General features: G+C 36.6%; 3 protein-coding genes across 3 annotated transcripts; 1 reads left to right on the forward strand and 2 right to left on the reverse strand.

Annotated features, from left to right (window-relative positions):
• Positions 1–300: 300 nt before the first annotated feature.
• Positions 301–2,776, reverse strand: LOC121810689 (zinc finger MYM-type protein 1-like). The gene is made up of 2 exons (XM_042211438.1): positions 923–2,776; positions 301–846 (listed from the first exon to the last, which is right to left on the reverse strand). The coding sequence occupies exons 1-2, from the start codon at positions 2,774–2,776 to the stop codon at positions 301–303; spliced, it is 2,400 nt and encodes a 799-aa protein (XP_042067372.1).
• A 2,382-nt stretch (positions 2,777–5,158) lies between these two features.
• Positions 5,159–8,288, reverse strand: LOC121811381 (phosphoglycolate phosphatase 2-like). The gene is made up of 11 exons (XM_042212230.1): positions 8,082–8,288; positions 7,926–7,993; positions 7,728–7,820; positions 7,583–7,654; positions 6,985–7,056; positions 6,381–6,440; positions 6,236–6,288; positions 6,001–6,098; positions 5,812–5,911; positions 5,611–5,714; positions 5,159–5,463 (listed from the first exon to the last, which is right to left on the reverse strand). The coding sequence occupies exons 1-11, from the start codon at positions 8,191–8,193 to the stop codon at positions 5,357–5,359; spliced, it is 939 nt and encodes a 312-aa protein (XP_042068164.1). The 5' UTR covers positions 8,194–8,288; the 3' UTR covers positions 5,159–5,356.
• A 6,719-nt stretch (positions 8,289–15,007) lies between these two features.
• Positions 15,008–16,080, forward strand: LOC121810690 (dnaJ homolog subfamily C member 2-like). The gene has a single exon (XM_042211440.1). The coding sequence runs from the start codon at positions 15,010–15,012 to the stop codon at positions 16,078–16,080; it is 1,071 nt and encodes a 356-aa protein (XP_042067374.1). The 5' UTR covers positions 15,008–15,009.
• The last annotated feature ends 3,134 nt before the right edge of the window (positions 16,081–19,214 follow it).

A 19,214-nucleotide genomic window follows, 5' to 3' on the forward strand; every position in this document is an offset into this window, starting at 1 on the left:
CGTCCAGATAATGCCGGCGTCGGATGGCTCGGCGGTGCAGCTGCGGAGGCTTTCGGCGCCGCCGATCCAGACGCCGAAGATGCGGTCGAATTGCCTGCCCTTGCACGTCGCCGTCCACTCAAGGACGATTTTGGCAAAGCTTGGGGAGGGGCAGTGCGGCGGCGAGGACCGACGGCTGGCCGTAGGCAGTGGCGGATCCAGGAATCAAAAATCGTGGGGTCGAACCGATCAAGATTATAAATATAATATTTTAATAAATATCTCTAAACAAAAATACGTAAAAATATAAATACCACAATCTTATGTTATGCGAGATAGTTGGCTTCTTCGAGTATCCATTTTCTGAAAACGACTCAAAATCCTTTCATTTGGAATAGTTGCAAACACATCCTTCTCGCTATATACCGTCAAACTGCCGTTCAACCAGTCATCTCCCATCCTATTTCTCAGCTCTGACTTCATAAATTTCATTGCAGAAAACACTCTTTCAACGGATGCTGTAGCTACTGGTAAAAGTAAGACCAATTTTATCAATCGATAAACCAATTGAAAAATCTTATCTTTCATCGTTTCAACCATCTTCTTTGAAAGAGTTCCCAAATCTTCAACATCTGAAAAACGTGCATCTCTTCTTACATCACTCACAAAACTTTGAAGTTGTTTAGTTAACAAGTTAAGCTCAATGGATGAAAAGTCTTCCGGATAAAGGGTGGCAAGATGAACAAGTTTATCGACATTGAAATTGGAGAAATGATTTCTTGGATCAAGACATGCCATACACTCGAGTAGGTCTGTGCTGGACTCAGAAAAACGATTCCTCATTTCTTGACTAATTAAATCAACAACCTGATTGTGAAAAAAAATTATGTTAGGAGTTTACATCAAAGTTTAAATAAACAAGAATATTAGTTATCAAAAATACCTGATAAAAAATTTCAACACGATAATAATGATAGTTTGTAATACTTTGTCCATCATTCTTCATACGAATTCTTCTTGGAACAATTTTATCCATATTAGGAACATCAATTTCATTTGCCCGACAAAATGCTTCCACTTCTTGCAAGAAATCATCCCATCCAGATTCTCGAAATGCTTGCAAGTCCTCTTTCACAGTCACTATCAAATTTATTGCATTCAAAATATTTTGATCTCTGTATTGCAGCGCACAAGATAGTGGATCAATCATACCCAACAAATGTTTCATCAACATCATGAGAAACACAAAATCAAAACTTTCCATCTTTTGAAGCAACCCTTTAGATTTGCCACTTGTTTCTTGATCAACCCCATCTTCGAATACAGTTTCAAGTACTATGACTATCGAGGGCCACATAGATGCAAGACGAGTTAAAGTAAGATAATGAGATCCCCATCGAGTGTCACCCGGTCTAAGCAAAGAAGTTTCTTGATTTAGACCTTTACCTGAAGTGATTTCCCCTTTCTCAATCCTTTCAACCATTCTTTCATATTCAATTTGTCGGAGTTTATCTGCCCTTTTACAAGAAGATCCACATACTGTAACAATCGGGCTAACATATCCGAAAAAATCAGAAACATGTCGATTTGCCTTACATACCGCCACACATACCAATTGAAGCTGATGGGCAAAACAATGGACATACCATGCCGATGGATTTTCTTTTAAAATAAGTGCTTTAAGTCCATTAAATTCACCCCTCATATTTGAAGCTCCATCATATCCCTGACCCCTCAATCTTGACAAAGATAATTCCATCTTAGAAAATACAAAATCAATTGCCATTTTCAAGCATCTTGATGAAGTCTCTTTAACATGAACTAAGGCTAAAAATCTTTCTATTATCTCTCCATTTTTATTCACATATCTAATAACAATAGCCATTTGCTCCTTCACCGAGCAATCTAGAGACTCATCAACCATTATGGAAAATAATCCATCACCAAGTTCCTTCATTATTTCAAGTGTAGTTTCAACTGCACACGCATTAACGATATCTTTTTGAACTGATGGAGCAATCATTTGATTATTTCCGGGAGCATTCTTCAATACAACTTGACCAACTTCATCATTCCTTAAACTATACCAATATAATAACTCCAGAAAGTTGCCCCTATTTGAAGAAGTTGATGTCTCATCATGTCCTCTAAAAGCCAAACCTTGATTCAAAAGGAATCGAATAACATCAAGAGTTGCAGTCAAACGAATCCTATATTCCTTCTCTTGTTTTGAACCAACTCTACTAACGATATAAGGCACACTCTGCTTTTGATTTACAAAATTTTCATATTCAATTCTAGCTTTGTGGTGTGCACTACCCGTTGATCCAACATGAGCTCTAAATCTTTCATTAGCCTTCTTCCAATTAGAGAAACCACCACTAACAAATGCTTCATCTCCTGGAGCTAAATAACCACGCTTGAAAAGAAAACACCAAAAACAATACGCAGCATCTGTTGTCGTACTATATTCAAGCCAAATATAATCTTTATACCAAACATCCCTAAAACCTCTCTTATCTTTCCCATATGTTTTTTTTGGAAAGTCATGGCCTTTTGGTTGGCAAGGGCCTTTGGCAACATATTCTCTACGAATTCGATCACGAATATTCACATCAAAACTATCTATAGGGTCTCGTAATCCGGGGTCGGCTTTGATTTTCTCTTTATCAATTTCAATCTCGTCCGGATTATTTTCAACTACCACATTATTTCCCAATTGTTGTGGTTCTTGCTCAACATTAGCACTAGAAGAACCGATAGAAACTCGAGGTCTTTTAATAAGATATTTATCCATTAACCTAAAAAAAAGTAACATAAATTTAGAATTTATATTTAATCATTTTTCATATACAAAATAAATGAATAATCCACAACTCCAAAGCAATTAAGCAAAGAATTTGCAATATCTACTTAAATGATGATCAATTTAATAGTGCTAACGGCTACTTAAATGTAAAAACTGAAAAAAACAAACAAATAATAGTATTACTAACTTAAACTTGAATTATGATTTATTGATTTTACCTACCTCGAATCCTTGATACAATGAATAAGGCAGAAATCGAAGCTGTTTTCTTACTGCGTATAGCTAATTAGCCTGGTTTTTGGGAGTGGAGATCAATTTTTGTTGTATGCCTTACTGATTTGAATTCTCTCTTTGCCTGTGTTGTGGGGTATCATTAGTTTGAGGTGAGGCAAAAATATGAGTGAAATCGTGAACTACTGTCTACTATTTTAATAGGTTAAAATGTGGTCTACTCATATTAGAATTGGGTCAATTAAAATAATGAAGCCCAAATTGTAAAGCCCAATTGTAAAAGCCCAAATTAGCAATCTTTCTTCCTCCTCCTCTGCAAAAAATGGCGACGCTGGGCAGTGGGCAGGAGACCTTCTCCTCTGCAAAATCGGCGACGCGGGGCAGGAGATTGCCGGCGTGGGGTCGGCGGCTGAGGGAGGGCATTATCCGGCGATTCTCCGGGGACAGCGGTGGGGTCGGCCGACCCCCCCGACCCCACCTAGATCCGCCCCTGGCCGTAGGTGAAGGAGAAATCGTGCTGGAGAAGGAGGTACGAGCATGGTGCAGTGGCAGGGAGCTGAATTGGTTTGGTGAGGGAGGAGGAGGACCGAAGGTGATGGTACGGCGGAGCTTGGTGGCGGAGATGCTGGAGGGGGAATTTCTGTCAAATTTTTAACGGAACCGTCCAAAATAGACCAAATGTGACCCGTTTTTATTTGTGAGAGACCGAATAATTCAAAAGATAATATTTTGGACCAAAATCAAAAAATCGCAATATGTTAAGGACCAAAATGAGCCTTTAGTCTTTCTTTTAACCCGTGGCTGTAAAAAAATACAATTTCTTTTATTGAAATAAAAGCTAGCACAACAGTAATGACACGAGTAATTACTCGAGGTTGCATCAAGTAAACATGTACTACAAATTATTAAATACTAATTGAAATGAATACGAGTAATTAAGTAAAACCTTTAATAATACATTATCAATAATGCAAATGAAAAGAAGCGTAAGCCAAGTAGGCGACGGCGAAGTAGCGCCACAATCCAAGATCGATAGATGATGAGCCGCTGCTTGCGGGCCGCCCCGGCCGCACTATGTTACTTCCGCCGCCTGATGCACCGCCTTTACCGGCGCGTCCACCCTTCCCGCCGCCGCCTCTGGCACCGCTGCTTCCGCCGCTGGCAGGAGCAACAGCGGAGGTGAGGATGAGACTAATGATGGTGAGGACGAAAAGAAAGTTGATGACACGACGCATTTTGTTGATTTGATTCCAAAAGATTTGTCAAATTGATTTATAGCACCTTTAATTTTATAGCTGCAAAGGAATTATTATACTTTACGAATATAAAAATGGAGGAAGCTGGGAAAGGAAAATTACGTGGACGTAACCAAGTTTATCTGACCACAGAAGTTTTATCGAAATCCAGAAAGTTGAAAATCAAGAATAGTTTCACCGCCAAATATAAATTGGAATTTTTCTTATTAACAAGATATACACAACGATTTTATCAGATCTTTCTTCTAGGACTAAAATCAAATGTTCAAAGCAAATTCATTTTGGGTAGATAAAAATAAAGATGATTTTTAGAATGAAAATTTAGGATGATTTTGTCCTGAAAGTACCACATTCCTAATATGTTAGTTGTCTTGAAAGTCACACGTTCCTAATTATTAATAAATGTAATAGCTCTTGATAATTATAATATTAAATGTAATAGCTTTTGATAGTAAATAATTTGTTTTGATTCATATTTAATGATTTTATCAAAAAGTTGACGATTAACAATATTTTGATCAGATTAGTAAGTTAAATATCATTCTAATTATAAAAAATAAGAAATATTTAAATTTTTACAAAAACATAAATATTAAAAAAAATATAAAAGAACATTCTTCTACTTTTAATTTTTAATTTCAATGCAATTATGTTATCAATATAGTCAAAATATTGTTGACTATAAATTAATCGTTACGTATAGATTAAAATAAAATATAGTAGGACAATAAATTCGAAAAATGTAAATAACCAATTTTTTATTTTATTGTTACTAACTATATAACATACGTGTTTATAAGAAATCACACCCTGCCGACGACCAAGTGTTTACTTCTTCACCAATTGTCTCACAGAGTTTGAAATCATTTGTTTACCATTGGAATTAGATTAAGAGTGCATATAGCTACTTAATTACTTAATTTACAACGTGTTCACGTCAAATACTCCAGCCAATAGAGCGATGAAACAATTCAAACACGAAATTTTATGTTCTCCAACTAAAATTAAAAAAATCAGCCATGCAAATCCAAATAGACAGGTGTCCAATAAATATAATCCTCGAATTGAATTGAAAATAAAATTAGAACTTATTATTGGTTAAATGTAGGATGTCCGACAGCGCGGTTGTCATATACTCTGGATGAATCTGATTTGATGGATCTTGGAGATCGGATTCCTTTGTCACACCTGCACGTGCCATCAACAAAAAATCTCATGTCATAGGTGAAACTTTGAAACAACATAGTAGTATATGAAAAAAAAAAACCAATTTAATTGGCAGAGAAACCATTATTGATGTTCCTACACAAAAAAAAAGGAATGAAGAGTTTTTACCTGAAAATACAAGAAGTGTTCTACAGCCAGAATTTTGTCCAAATAAAATATCAGTGTCTAATCTGTCCCCAACCATACACATCTTAGAAGTAGGGATGTTGAATCTGCCAACCCAAGAAACATATTAGTCCATAAATTAATGCTTCCTTGCATACATACATTTCATATCTCAAACTACAAGAATTGATCAAATTAACTTACTTTTCTAGTAAAAAGTCCATCAGAAAGGTAGAGGGTTTCCCAACTACAATTGGATCTTTCTGTGTTGTACCACATATTGCACCAACCATGCATCCTGCGCCTGAACTCAAGAAACCAAAAGATGAAGTTTTGCAACTTTTGATGATTATATGAACAATGTTATCATACAAGGGGCAAAAGTAAACTTACCGGGCCATTCTTGTAGATCGGTGAGATTTCCTACAGCATCACGGTTTGTGGCAATAAATAGGCATCCAGGATTCTCACGTATACAAAGAGTGCCATAACTTTCAGATAACATGATTAATGCTCATAGATGTTGATAGTTCAACAGAATTAAATAGATTAGGAGTACTTTGAAATCTGTTATGTAGATTAATACTGATATCAGTTATAGGTAAATTAACTGAGACAAAGTCCTTACTGTAGCTTGTAGAAGTTTATGTACTGGTCTAGTCCAACAACCACAGCTCCGACCTGGAGTAGATGTAGCATTGTACATAAAACAATGGATAACAGAATAAGGTGCTAGGTCGTAATAGAGACTTGGAGCAGGAAAGCAAAAATACATTCTTATCATGTTCAAAGAAGCTGTTACGTTTCATATGGGCAGTTTTCTTCCCATCTTCCTGCAAGAAATATGCTGATTAATTAACGTTCAAAGTAAAAGTCTACATAATTTGGTAAATGAAAAGTATTAGCCTGAGTGATACATTTACAATGCAAATCCATTAACCTGATACAGGATGATTGTCAGTAGTAGCTAATTGAGCTATCAACTGATGGAATATATCTAGAAAAAAGGTTTAGAGTTTGGCCCTCAATCGATAATTTGAAGTTTTGTAATGAAAAATGAGACCAAAACTTTCAAGAAAGAAGGATGACGATTATAAAAAGATCACTTATCACCAGTTACCACATCCAAAAACAAAAAAAAAATTCTAATCAAATCATTTAGGATTTGTTCTTTACCTGAGAAACCCAATATTGAGACAAATTGGTATTATGTTTACACAATTATTTTCCAAGGAGTTGACGAAGAAACCCAATAGTGAGATGGCCGGGTATTATGTGTCCAGCATATTACTATGTTATACAAGTAAGAAGAGTATGATATGACAAAAGATACTGGACCGTAATGTTAAAGAACTGCAGAATTTACAGGAAGCTTACAGGACCACCAAGAGGGGTAAAACCAGCAAGCTCCAGTTCCTCCAGGATGCCTTCTTCACCAATCACGTACACCTACAAAACCAATGCATGGAAATGAGGGGTTTGCATCATCATAACATCGCCATCACTTAATGACAATGCCTATAAGCAACTGAAAGATTAAATCAAACTGTAAGTTATAAAATTTATCTCGTAATAGCTCAAAAGAAGTGTACAAGTTTAATACTTGAGGCTTTGCAGCCATTTCCTCCTGATTCAGGGTGTAACTTACTAGAAAGGGATGCATTATCTTCATATAGAAAAACCTATAATCAATTGGATGGACTTACTCAAGTAACATTAATTATCTCAGTAAATTTAAACCATTTATTAGAACATGAAGCCACTCTACCTTCACTTTTATAAAACACTATCAGCTAGTCACTCAACACTTCATATTTACAAAAAAGCAAGTAAGCTCAAATTTTATATACCAACGGATATTATGCAAGTACGAGTCTGTATGACTAAACAAACAAGCTCAATGAAGTACCTTGCCACAAGAAAAACCTCACGATATAACCGTATTGAGAAAATAAGAAGTCACACAAAGACGAACCTTCTTTTCTTTAGGAAACTTGTTCACTTTCAAGTACATTGCTGCAGCAAATGAAGAACTGAATATCTCGTCCTGTAATCTTCAAGCTATTAACAACACGTACACTCAGAATCTACTTGAAAATAATTTATCAACAGAAACAAACCTCAGAAACAGAAATTCCCACGGAATGGAACTTCTTAGCATATTGCCTTCTAGACTTAGTCGAATTATTCGTCACAAAAACAAGCTCTTTCCCCTGCTCAAAGTTGACATATGATTTCAACCACGATTCAAATCAGTTGTCTATTTCTGAAATTAAGTTGATCAACCTGATGAAAGAGTTAAGATATTATGAATTCACCATGGATCGAAGAAAATCCAGAGTATCCGAAACACCGTCAATCAGAGAATCTCCTTTCCATATCACACCTAATTATTTTCATTCCAAGAAAAAAACTCGAGATTATAAAAACTGATAAATGGTGAATGTTTACGGAGAGATTGTGTGAAATCGAACCATCGCAGTCGAAGAGAAAAGCGTCAACGGAATCGAGGAGATTTTGAGTGTTCAGAGAAGTAAGGAGCTGAGACTTTTCCTTGAGGGTCGATTGCGAGAGTTCTGTGGCCATCGAGAAAGAGAGAGGGGGAATCGCCAGTGGTTATGGCGAAGTAAAGCTTTCGGTTTTAAACACAGCCAGTGAAGTTGCAGGCTTGCACTGATTGGTCGACTCCGCCAACACTATAAGACCATCCTCAGCTGTGCTGGCTGGGCCAGACGGCGTCCGTGCCGCTGGCGCTGCACCGCTGTCGCCGCTGGTACGGCGCTGCTCGATGCATCGAGCACGTCCGTGCCGCTAAGCATTTTTTATTTTTATTTTTTTTTAAAAAAAATCAAATTTAATTTTAAAAATCAATTTTAAATAAAAAATATTTTCCTACTTCCCAATAAATTATATCCGTTTTCTTCTCACTTTTAATTTATTTTTCAATTTTTTTCTCCAAAATTCATATTTTCAACTATAAATACCCTCACTTCCACACCAAAAATTTCACAGCACACTATACAATTCTCATCTTCTCTTATCAATTCTCAATCTTTCACTCTTACCAAAAAAAATGTCCGGCTCCGGTGATCACCCCTCCGACTCCCGCTGTTGGAACCACGAATGGTTCGGCTCACAACCATTCCCTAGTCCGGAAACGCAATTTTCGGCCGCTCCTCAAACCCAAGGTTCTCAAGTTCCAGGTAGCTACCAGCCTTACCCGGTGGATGACCAAGATACCCCCGATGATACGGGTGGGCACCCAAACCCAGATCTGGAGGGAGTGGCGGCTCTCAAACTCCTCATTTTCCTACTCCTCGTGGTGTCTGAACCTCATACACTCCGGGTGAGATGGATCAATTATTCAAAGCCTATTTGATTATCACCGAAGATCCGGAGATAGGCACGAACCACTTTAAAGCCAAACACAAAAGCCCTCTTCAAATGTGAGTTAAAAGCCTAAAGTAGAACCACTTTCCACCAATTCAGAAAAGAAAAGAGTGGCTGCCACATGATGCCTAGGGTAAAGTGACTGCGTGTAGCAAGACTGAAGGCAGTAGGAAACCCCCCCTCCCCAAAAAAAACCACCTTTAGAACCTTTTTTCACTGGGACTGTGTGTGTGCGAGGCATAAGGCAAGAAGGCAACTGGCCAGAAGGACATACAAGAAAGAAACCAACTGGAGAAGGAAATCAAGAAGCAAGGAGAAAACTGACTAGGAAGAAATTCCAAGCCAAAAAGATAAGAAGGAATTAGGGTGGCGAAGCCACATAAAGAATACTGAAGAAAATGGTCGAAAACACTTGACCACAAAAAAAAAAGAAAGAGAAAAAGAAAAAATAAGGGTGGTGAAGCCACAAGACGCTACTGACCAGTTGGAGACCAATATCAGAAAATGTCTAACCGAGAGAAGTAGCAGCCGAAAGCCCAAATGCACTCAGTTCCCCCACATCAAAATAAGTAGTAGTTTTGAGCCTTGGAGCCTTAGGAACATCCACCCCAAACGCTACAAACCAATAGCCTCGTTACCAGCCTTAAAGACCTTCAGGAGCTGCACATGAGATCTGAGTCCGAAGCATCCATGGTTCAGCGCTATGAGAGAATACAGTCCTAACATCCCTGGTGAGGAATGAGTGACTGAGAGAATCTGGTGTTAGGCCGCGAGTTTGGGTGATCTTGATGAGCAGATGTACTGACTGGGAAGGAAAAGACGGGCGGCGGAAGTTCAAGGCTGTCTATGGCCGGATTGCACCTGATCCCAAGGGGAGGGATGGTTGAAAATATAGCCCGATTAATGTGTTTAAATGTTCCTTTTGTCTGTTTTGTGTGTTTGTGTTGTTTTTGTGTTTTTCTTTGCGTCATAGTTAGAGTCCAGGTTAGGATAGAGTCGGTCAGGGGTGTAACCAGGCTAGAATGCGACTTATTGCTTTTTGTTTGTTCTTAACGCTTGAGGACAAGCATGTGGTAAGTGTGAGCAGTTTGATAAGTCGTATTCTAGGCCTTGGTTACTGGTCAGTATGATGTGCATAATTGGAATATATCTGCAAAACAGTTGCTAAAGTGTGCAGGGAAAGTGTTCCAGTCAGAAGGAAAGGTATCGGATAACTCAGGTGATAAGGGCATCAGAATGTTGCTATACTGACCAGTATGCATGCCAAAAAGGCTCGAGATGGAGAAGAATGTTTGCTGGGAAGATCAGCCACAAGTAAGGGCAAAAGGGTCATTTCGCGAAGAGAGTCTACCCTAAAAATCAAGGGCAGGCCTCCCTATAAAAGGAAGCCACTTGGAGAGAGGAAATTATTATTGATCATCGATCATAGGAACTTTAGGAAAAACACTCCTAGTTAGAGTAGTTCTCTCTCGACAGATCAGTCCTTCAGCCTAGTCTTTCATATTCTCGTTCCTCGCCACAGCCATGGTCACCTGAGAGTTTCATCAGTTCGTCGGAGTTCCGCATTATCTCGTTCCAGCCAGCGTGTTTCGTAGTGTTAGCAGTTTCATCGCCCGGAGTGGCAAAACAATCTTTATTTGCTTTCTTAGTTAATCGCACTTTGTTTTCTTACGTTGGATCGGTTACATTTTCAATATTTGCTTACTTTGAAGTCTTAGTTGTGATCCAAACGTTTTTATGATATGAAGTCGTTTTTGTGTATCGGTTCCTGTTTGATTCTGTTTCTTTCTGCCTAGATAGCTTAGATCTAGTTGTTACGGTAATTTTCAAGTGTTGCGAGCATGTTTTCATTTTCGAATTGATAGATCTGAGTTCATGAGTTTAGATAGCTGTTAGATTTTAAATCTGAAATGGTTAAGTGTGAAAGCCTAGTTTATGTGATTTCTGCCACCTTGCATGTTACCCAGTAAGCGTGATTCCAGTTTCGTTAGTTTAATCTTTGGATTTGGAGTTTAGATTGTAGACCTGTTCTTGTGAAGTTGTTAATCTGCATTTCTCGTCCATGAATCTGGGTTTGTTAATCTGAGTTTATTCATGTTGAAGAAGAAGACATCCACATCCAAGTTTGAGACCACTTTTACTTTTTAGTTACTTTTGCTTTTGTCCTTTACTTTTCTCTACTTTTTCTGCTGGTACCCTACAGATCTGTCAACCTAGTCACCTAACTGCCACTTATTCTCTGATATTCCGTTTAGCCTTTTATAGTAACCCCGTACCTTCCACATATTTTCTGAAACATAATGTTCCCCCACTCTCACGTACACAGCTGCTTATCAATCATCTTTCACACTCCTAGTCAGTAGAGTACCACCTTAATTTTCAGTCTAGTTAGAATCTCAACCCAAAGCGTGGTAGCTAACCAATCTTTCCAGAATATCACCACAATTACCAAAGCGCATTCATCTCTGTGGGATTCGATCCTGACATCCACCATACTAGTCAGTAGAAGTGGGTTGAGGAATTATTGATACCAGGTTCAGGCTTAGCTGGGACGTCCATCCTGATAAGTAGGACGCATCCTTTGCTTGACGCGACACCTGCACAAACCTGCTCTATCAATTATCAGCCACTCATTTATATTAAATGAGTGGTCCAGAATTTGCCATATGGAAAATATTTTTAGATTAATTAATTATGAAAGGGCAGAATGGTAATTTCATGGTACATTTTATTCAATAAATACTTTTTATATATTTATTTATTTTATTTTTATTTTATTTTTACATTTTTTTTGTCAACTACACACATATAATGTCAACTACATATACAATCCATGTCAACTACACACATATAATGTCGACTATGTGTACAATCCATGTCAACTACATATATAATTCATGTCAACTACACACATATAATGTCAACTACATATACAATTGATCTCAACTATACACATATAATGTCAACTATAAGTTGTTGACATTTGATGTGCAGGCTATTGACATTTGATGTGCAGGCTATTGACGATAATACCCTCGAGTTGACACAATCTACTTACAGTTGACATTTCAAAATTGTTGTGGATGGGTGGCTGAAAATGCATCTCAATTCTCAATTAAGCTAAAAAATCTCAACCTAAAAGGACCCTATATTACTATATATTATGATGGATGATCCATATTTAAACTATCCATGGTAATAATAAATATAATAATATAATATAAATTATTAGGAATCATATTCCCGGTATTCATTTTCCCAAAAATTATTTTCCTTGTCAACTTTACTTTCTCGTCAGCCAAACATGGCCTTAAAGTAATCGCATAACAAAATCAACCATATACCCTAAGTTAATTCACTATTTAAAAAATAATTAATTCATGTTCCTTATAAAACAGGAAATAATAAAAAACAGAAAGGCCCTATTTTAGTAAACCGATTCTATTATTTCGGGGTTAGTTCCCAAATTTTAGTAGACCTAAATTTGTAATGTTACAAAAAGACATCTAATACTTTAATATCTGCTAGGAAAAATAATTTTTATAGTAGCTGCCTAGGTAAAGATAAAAATCCAGTTGAAGCATTAGATATTCGAATGCATTAAAATTTCAATATTCAACGCTGAAATAAGATGATAAAAAAAGCAAGATTAGTTGGTAGATGATGATCTGGTTACGCTATCCTGGCATGCTAAGGCTATTCTTTCTTAGTTTGATCATATTAGACGCTCTCATTCTGGTAGTTGGTCGTGGCGGTGCAGGTGGTGGCGGCCGTGGCAGTGCAGGTGGCGGTGGCCGAGGTGGAGGTGGCCGTTTTCGAGGTGGAGGTGGAGGTGGAGGTGGAGGTATGCATCCAGCACATCGGAATATGTCTAGCACCAATTCCATTACGTGGTTATGCTATTTTATTTGCAACCTTGTTGCATTTGTTTGTTTGTTTCAAATGGTGAGACTGTAAGAGGATTATTATGTATTCCAATATTTGATGCAAAAACATCTACACGATGATTGATATTGTTCATACTTTTCGATACCGGAGTGAGAGTTGTCCGATAACTTATTAACAAAATTAAAAACTAAATTTATTTTTGTTATAACAACTAAAACACCGATATAACTTGTATGATTTGCAAGTTAAAAAAATTAAAAGATTTGTTCAACTTTATTTTGTGTGTATCCATATATAATCTCAAATATTCTCTATACCAATAGATATAGAGAGAATGAGACAAATCCAAATTATTCAATCTTTTACATAATATAAGGCTAATTGCAGCTACACGAGCCCTCCACACACAATGCATCTCCGGTGTCGCACGGTGGGCAATCACTGTTAGAGTGGCACGTGGCCTCCGGTCGTGCAACTTTATCGCTGCAAGAGCATGAGCCGTTCACACACGACGAAATGCCTTGATAGCACAGCGGGCATATCTTCCCTCCACACGTTTCCTCGGACTTTCCAACTGAATACAACGTAACATTAATTAGAACATTTCTTTTCATTACTTAATGATAAATTTATCAATGGAATCATCATGCTTTATAAATTGTTTGTAACTAATTTAATTATGGAGAGAGATATAGAGAAGAACGTTGAGAGTGTGAGACATACCGGTGGAAATAATAAGCATAAGGGTGACCAACAAATACACTTTAGAGGAGGCTGCCATTCTTCTTCTTCTTTACTTCTTTTAAAAGAGTAATTACAAATATTTTGAGTTACTTGATAATTTTCAACCACCCTTGCTCTCATATATATACTACATGTTTCGGTAGCACTACGTAATTTACATGTATATGCAGTAGATATATCATTCCAATGATCAACCAACTCTTATTTCCATAATCTCCTTCCTCACAGTATATTTTATGAGTATATCTTAATCAACTAAACAAGATTTATATGCATTATAGTAATATTTTAGTATGACAAAAAATCATAATTGGTACTATACAGTTAATATTATTTTGAGATATCCTGTTCCCTTCCTTAGGTAAGAAAAATAAAATAATAAATCACAATATTTAGAATCAATCATATATGATGTAAAAAATTATTATATGGTTATAGATATACATGCATGGATTATGTTAACAGAAAATATGTAAATATGGATTACCTAACCAAACATTTTGTCAATGTGATTTCAAATTTTTATTTATTTTATTATGTAATTTGATGATTGAGTTTACTAATAAAATAAAATGATTAATTATTGTTCTCGATCATTTACAATTTTTTAGGATACTAATACCATACTCCTTTCGTCCCACAATAAGAGTCAGATTTTGCTATTTCGGCCCGTCCCACAATAAGAGTCACATTCCATTTTTACCATAAATGGTAAGTACGTAGCGTCTCATATTCCACTAAATCATTTCACTCACATTTTATTATAAAACCAATATAACAAAGTGAGTCTCGTGTCCACACCAAATGTGACTCCTATTGTGGGCAGAAGGAAGTAACATCTTTAATTCGACCAAAGAACACTGCTAAAAACCGGCGTTCAACGAGTACCTGTTGGAATAAGGAAATTGATTAATTGGAGAACAATAAGGCAAGTGATGAAGATATGGCAAGAATAAAGAAGGAAATCAATGAAGATTATGGAAAATCAAATAAAAAGGATATTAGTATAATTAGAATATATTTTTCATGTTTAGCTAGAATTAGAGTGTATATATAGTTGTGTAACCATGGAGAGAATAGAATTCAAGTCATTCACAATGTAGTCTTTAAAGTTCTTCCCGTCTTTTACTTTCCGCAATAATCTTTTATTTTCCGCATTTTATTTTCTAACATGGTATCAGAGTAGGTTAGATCATATGGATCGATCACTGTCTCTATATAAAAAAATAAAAAAAATCCAAAAAACCCTGTTGTCTCTATATAAAAAAAACACCCAAAAAAAAGCCTAGCCATACTTCCGGCAGCGGCAACGGTTGAAACGGCGGACACGGATTACTTCATGCTTGGAGCGCTCGTTGTAGATTATTGATTACCACACTGATGGATATTGCTTCTCGGAAAAGCATGCTTCTGATTACGTACTCTGAGGAAATTGTGGATGGCAAACCAATAATAGTTTGCTCAAACAGCCTTCCGATTAAGCTGCATCGAGAACCAGCAGGCCATGCCTTCCATGATGCTGCTCTTAAGCTGTCAGGACACTTTGTGGAGGTGGATGACAAGGACAAAGATGATGGCAAGACAGTTCCGGAAGAGAAAGAGAATGTTTATGTTCAATCATCAGAGTCATACAGCAGTAAAGGAAAGAAGAAATCTGGCAGTGATTCAAAGCAGCAAGATCATTATGCCTTGTTGGGGTTGAGTCATTTGAGGTATCTGGCAACTGAAGATCAGATAAGGAAAAGTTATCGTGAGGCTGCTCTGAGACATCATCCTGACAAGCAGGCTGCTCTTTTGCTCCTCGAGAAAACTGAGGATGCGAAGCAGGCAAAGAAGGATGAGATAGAGAGTCTGTTCAAGGCCATTCAGGAGTCATATGAGGTGCTGATAGACCATGTCAAGAGAAGAATCTATGATTCCACAGATGAGTTTGATGATGAAATTCTCGTTGACTGTGCACCGCAGGACTTCTACAAGGTCTTTGGACCTGCCTTCTTAAGGAATGGGAACTGGTCTATTAACCAGGCTATCCCGACTTTGGGAGATGATAAAAGCCCAATCAAAGAAGTGGATAGTTTCTATGACTTTTGGTATGCGTTCAAGAGTTGGTGGGAGTTTCCTCATGCTGATGAGTTTGATCTAGAGCAAGCTGAGTCCCGTGATCACAAAAGGTGTATGGAAAGGCAAAATGCTAAACTTTCGGAGAAGGCAAGGAAAGAAGAATATGCACGTATACGCACTCTTGTTGATAATGCCTACAAACGAGACCCGAGAATTTTGAGAAGAAAAGACGATCTGAAAGCTGAGAAGGTAAGGAAAAGGGAGGCAAAGGTTTTGGCCAAGAAAATGCAGGAGGAGGAAGCAGCTAGAATTATTGAAGAGGAGAAGAAACGGAAAGCTGAGGGGGAGAATAGGGTTTCCGACCGGACGATTCCCCTTCAAATTAGATGAATATGCCAGTGGTTGAATGACCACCGGAAAGGAACGAGCAGACCGTCTAGAAAGGCAAACGCCAATGGGAGGAGACCGTGGAGGTAGTGGAGGTCGTGAAAACATTGCCAAGAGAAGAGGCGATTGTGTTGCAGCACCAACAGGATCAACCCTGTTTAATGAACCATCCGGCTGAGGGGGAGAGTAGTACCACTGCCGGAGAGTTCCACCCACAGTACCGAGAAACCAGAAGGAGGCGGCTCATCAGAAGGAGGAGTCGCCATCCCCAGAGAAGAAGGCTGACTGCAGCCGAAGAGAAAATAACAGCAGTCAAGATAAGGAGTTCACGGTTTGTGAAGGAGAAACGAGCAGAAGCCGACCAATAGAGGAGAAGCTACTTCCGAAGAGGTGGCACCCTTGAGAGGCTGAGAACTCATGTTATAATGGATGAAGCGTTTTGGCCGAGGGGGAGATATCAGCCACTGCCAAACGATTCAATCTCCGAATCAATGAGATAATTGCCAAGGACGAAGACGGCGCCAACGTCTGCGCAACGAGGGGGAGAGAGCTAATGTCGACGCCACACAATGGCTGCGAAGCGTCGACTGTTGAACAATCAAAAACCGGATTGAAGGAGTAACGGGAGAATTCTCACCGTCGGGAGAGATCAGACTTTGGATGGATGACCAAAAGTATTGTCAGAGAAGTATTCTCACCACCGAGTTCGGCAATAACTCGGTGGAGGTGGCATGGTTTGAGAGTATGTCACCGGGGGAAAAAACCCATGAAGAAACATAAAGGAGACTGATGGTTTCACGTCTTCTTTTTTAGAGAAGTAAATTTGGGCCATGTGGTTATTAGGCTCAAGAAAGAAATGAAATGAAAATAATGGACTCATAGTTTGAGTTTGGAATGAACCGAGAATGGTCTGAATAGGCTCCTAGATACGAGCAAAAACTGTCTAAATGAGCTCCTCGACAAGAGTCAAAACTGTCAGAATTAGCTCCTAGATACGAGCTAAAACTGTCTGATGGCTCCTTGATATGAGTTAAAACTGTCTAAGATGGCTCCTAGATACGAGCTAAAACTATCTAAGTTGACTCCTTGATATGAGTTAAAACTATCTAAGATGGCTCCTAGATACGAGCAAAAACTATCTAAGATAGCTCCTAAATATGAGTAAAAACTGTTTAGATTAGCTCCTTGACACGAGTTAAAACCGTCAACGAAAAATTGAAGAACTCCTTGAAACAAGTTTAAACTATGAATGATGAATTGAAGAAGCTCTATGATACGAGCATAAACTATCAATGGGAATTGAAGAACTCTTAAATACGAGTATAAACTATTTATCAAATTAAAGATCGTGCAAGTTAAGTGTCGAAAAACTCGATACTTAACTTGAGGGGGAGTGTTGGAATAAGGAAATTAATTAATTGGAGAACAATAAGGCAAGTGATGAAGATATGGCAAGAATAAAGAAGGAAATCAATGAAGATTATGGAAAATCAAATAAAAAGGATATTAGTATAATTAGAATATATTTTCCATGTTTAGCTAGAATTAGAGTGTATATATAGTTGTGTAACCATGGAGAGAATATAATTCAAGTCATTCACAATGTAGTCTTTAAAATTCTTCCCGTCTTTTATTTTCCGCAATAATCTTTTATTTTCCGCATTATATTTTCTAACACCAAAGTGTTCACGACGTAAAAATGCTCGCTAAATGACACAAACAAGCACATGTAGAGAGCATGACAGTGCTCGATAAATCGCTACTTAAATTTCGTGGTCACTGGAGAAGTGTTAGCGATACTCTTCTTCACAGTTGCAGCTGATTTCACGAGGATCAAGTGCACACCAAATTCGCGATCATGACTGAACACAACTTTTAATATACATTAGAAAATGGACGAGCACATATAACTAAAAAAACAAATTTATTTCTATATAATGTATGAATTTAGCAAGAACAATTAAATTCTTTTATTCTTTTTAGAATAAATAAAATACTTTCAAATATTTTAAATTATTTACGACATGTACAATTTTAATTATAGTTCAACTGATCTACTCCCCCGTCTCATAGAAATATGTCATTTAGAGACGGCACGAGTTTTAATACGGAGACAAAGACAACGAATTTCTCCACAAGAGTTTATCTAGTTTGTAAAATGTTTACCTTGTATTCCTTTGTTTTTTATTTAATTACTTTTCAACAAGTAACTAAACTCATGAATTTTGTGGTTTAAGGGTAATTTACTCAAATATTTTTCTAATTAATTATCTAACTTTCATACCCTGTTTTACTTTAATTATTTTTTAATGATGTTTTTGATAATTTGGCCTATAAATGAATGATTTGTTGTGTTTCTACTAAACTTAAAGATGAGTACTAATAGGGACGGAACTAGAAAAATAAATTAGCAGGTGCTAAAATTTCATATGTAATAAATAATATTATTAATATATTACAAATAATAATAATATTACAAAATTAATTTATAATATATAATTCAATTTAGAGCTTTATTCAATTTATAAAAATTAAACTGAACTAAAAAAGAAAAATATGCAATCAAATTTAGAAGATATAATATTTTATTTGAAATCTGAATGGAGATGATCATGAATATAAAGAAATACTTCATCTGTTCTTTAAAAATAAAAACTAAATTCTATTTTAGTATGTCTCTTAAAATTATGCACTTTTGATTTAATTTTTTTATCTTTAATGAGGTAAGACATATTCACTATATAAATTTTCAATTATTTTTTCTTTCTCTCTTATTTTTTCAATTGTACATTAGAATTCGTGCCCTTTTAAAAAATTATTTTTTTTAAGGGATAGAGAGAGTAAAAAATCAACATAAATGATGTATATTAGAGGTAAATAAATCTATAAACAGAAATATTGTAATCAAAACTAATTTAGTTGTTGTAATTTAGTTATTTTATCTTTAAATTTAATTTTAATATAATAAAAAAATAACTTAAATATAATTGATTATTAGATCGATGGTGATTGTGTGCAAACTAGTTATAGTGTTGTACTAGCTTAAAAGTTGAAAATAAAATGGGAAGTAAAAAAAATTAAATTAAAAGATTAGAGCAAAATTGATGATGAAAAAGAATTTCTCATCGGCTGCTTGG

Source organism: Salvia splendens, chromosome 7 (assembly GCF_004379255.2).
Source record: "Salvia splendens isolate huo1 chromosome 7, SspV2, whole genome shotgun sequence".
NCBI classification, from domain to species: Eukaryota; Viridiplantae; Streptophyta; class Magnoliopsida; order Lamiales; family Lamiaceae; genus Salvia; species Salvia splendens.

Excerpts from the sequence above, each read along its gene's own strand:
- LOC121810689 (XM_042211438.1), bottom strand. The coding sequence starts at position 2,776 with ATGGATAAATATCTTATTAAAAGACCTCGAGTTTCTATCGGTTCTTCT. Across the intron at positions 847-922 it reads GTGTTGAAATTTTTTATCAG|GTTGTTGATTTAATTAGTCA; the intron begins GTATTTTTGATA and ends TTTCACAATCAG.
- LOC121811381 (XM_042212230.1), bottom strand. The coding sequence starts at position 8,193 with ATGGCCACAGAACTCTCGCAATCGACCCTCAAGGAAAAGTCTCAGCTC. Across the intron at positions 6,441-6,984 it reads TTACCCCTCTTGGTGGTCCT|GAAGATGGGAAGAAAACTGC; the intron begins GTAAGCTTCCTG and ends TATTTCTTGCAG. Across the intron at positions 5,464-5,610 it reads AACACTTCTTGTATTTTCAG|GTGTGACAAAGGAATCCGAT; the intron begins GTAAAAACTCTT and ends TGGCACGTGCAG.
- LOC121810690 (XM_042211440.1), top strand. The coding sequence starts at position 15,010 with ATGGATATTGCTTCTCGGAAAAGCATGCTTCTGATTACGTACTCTGAG.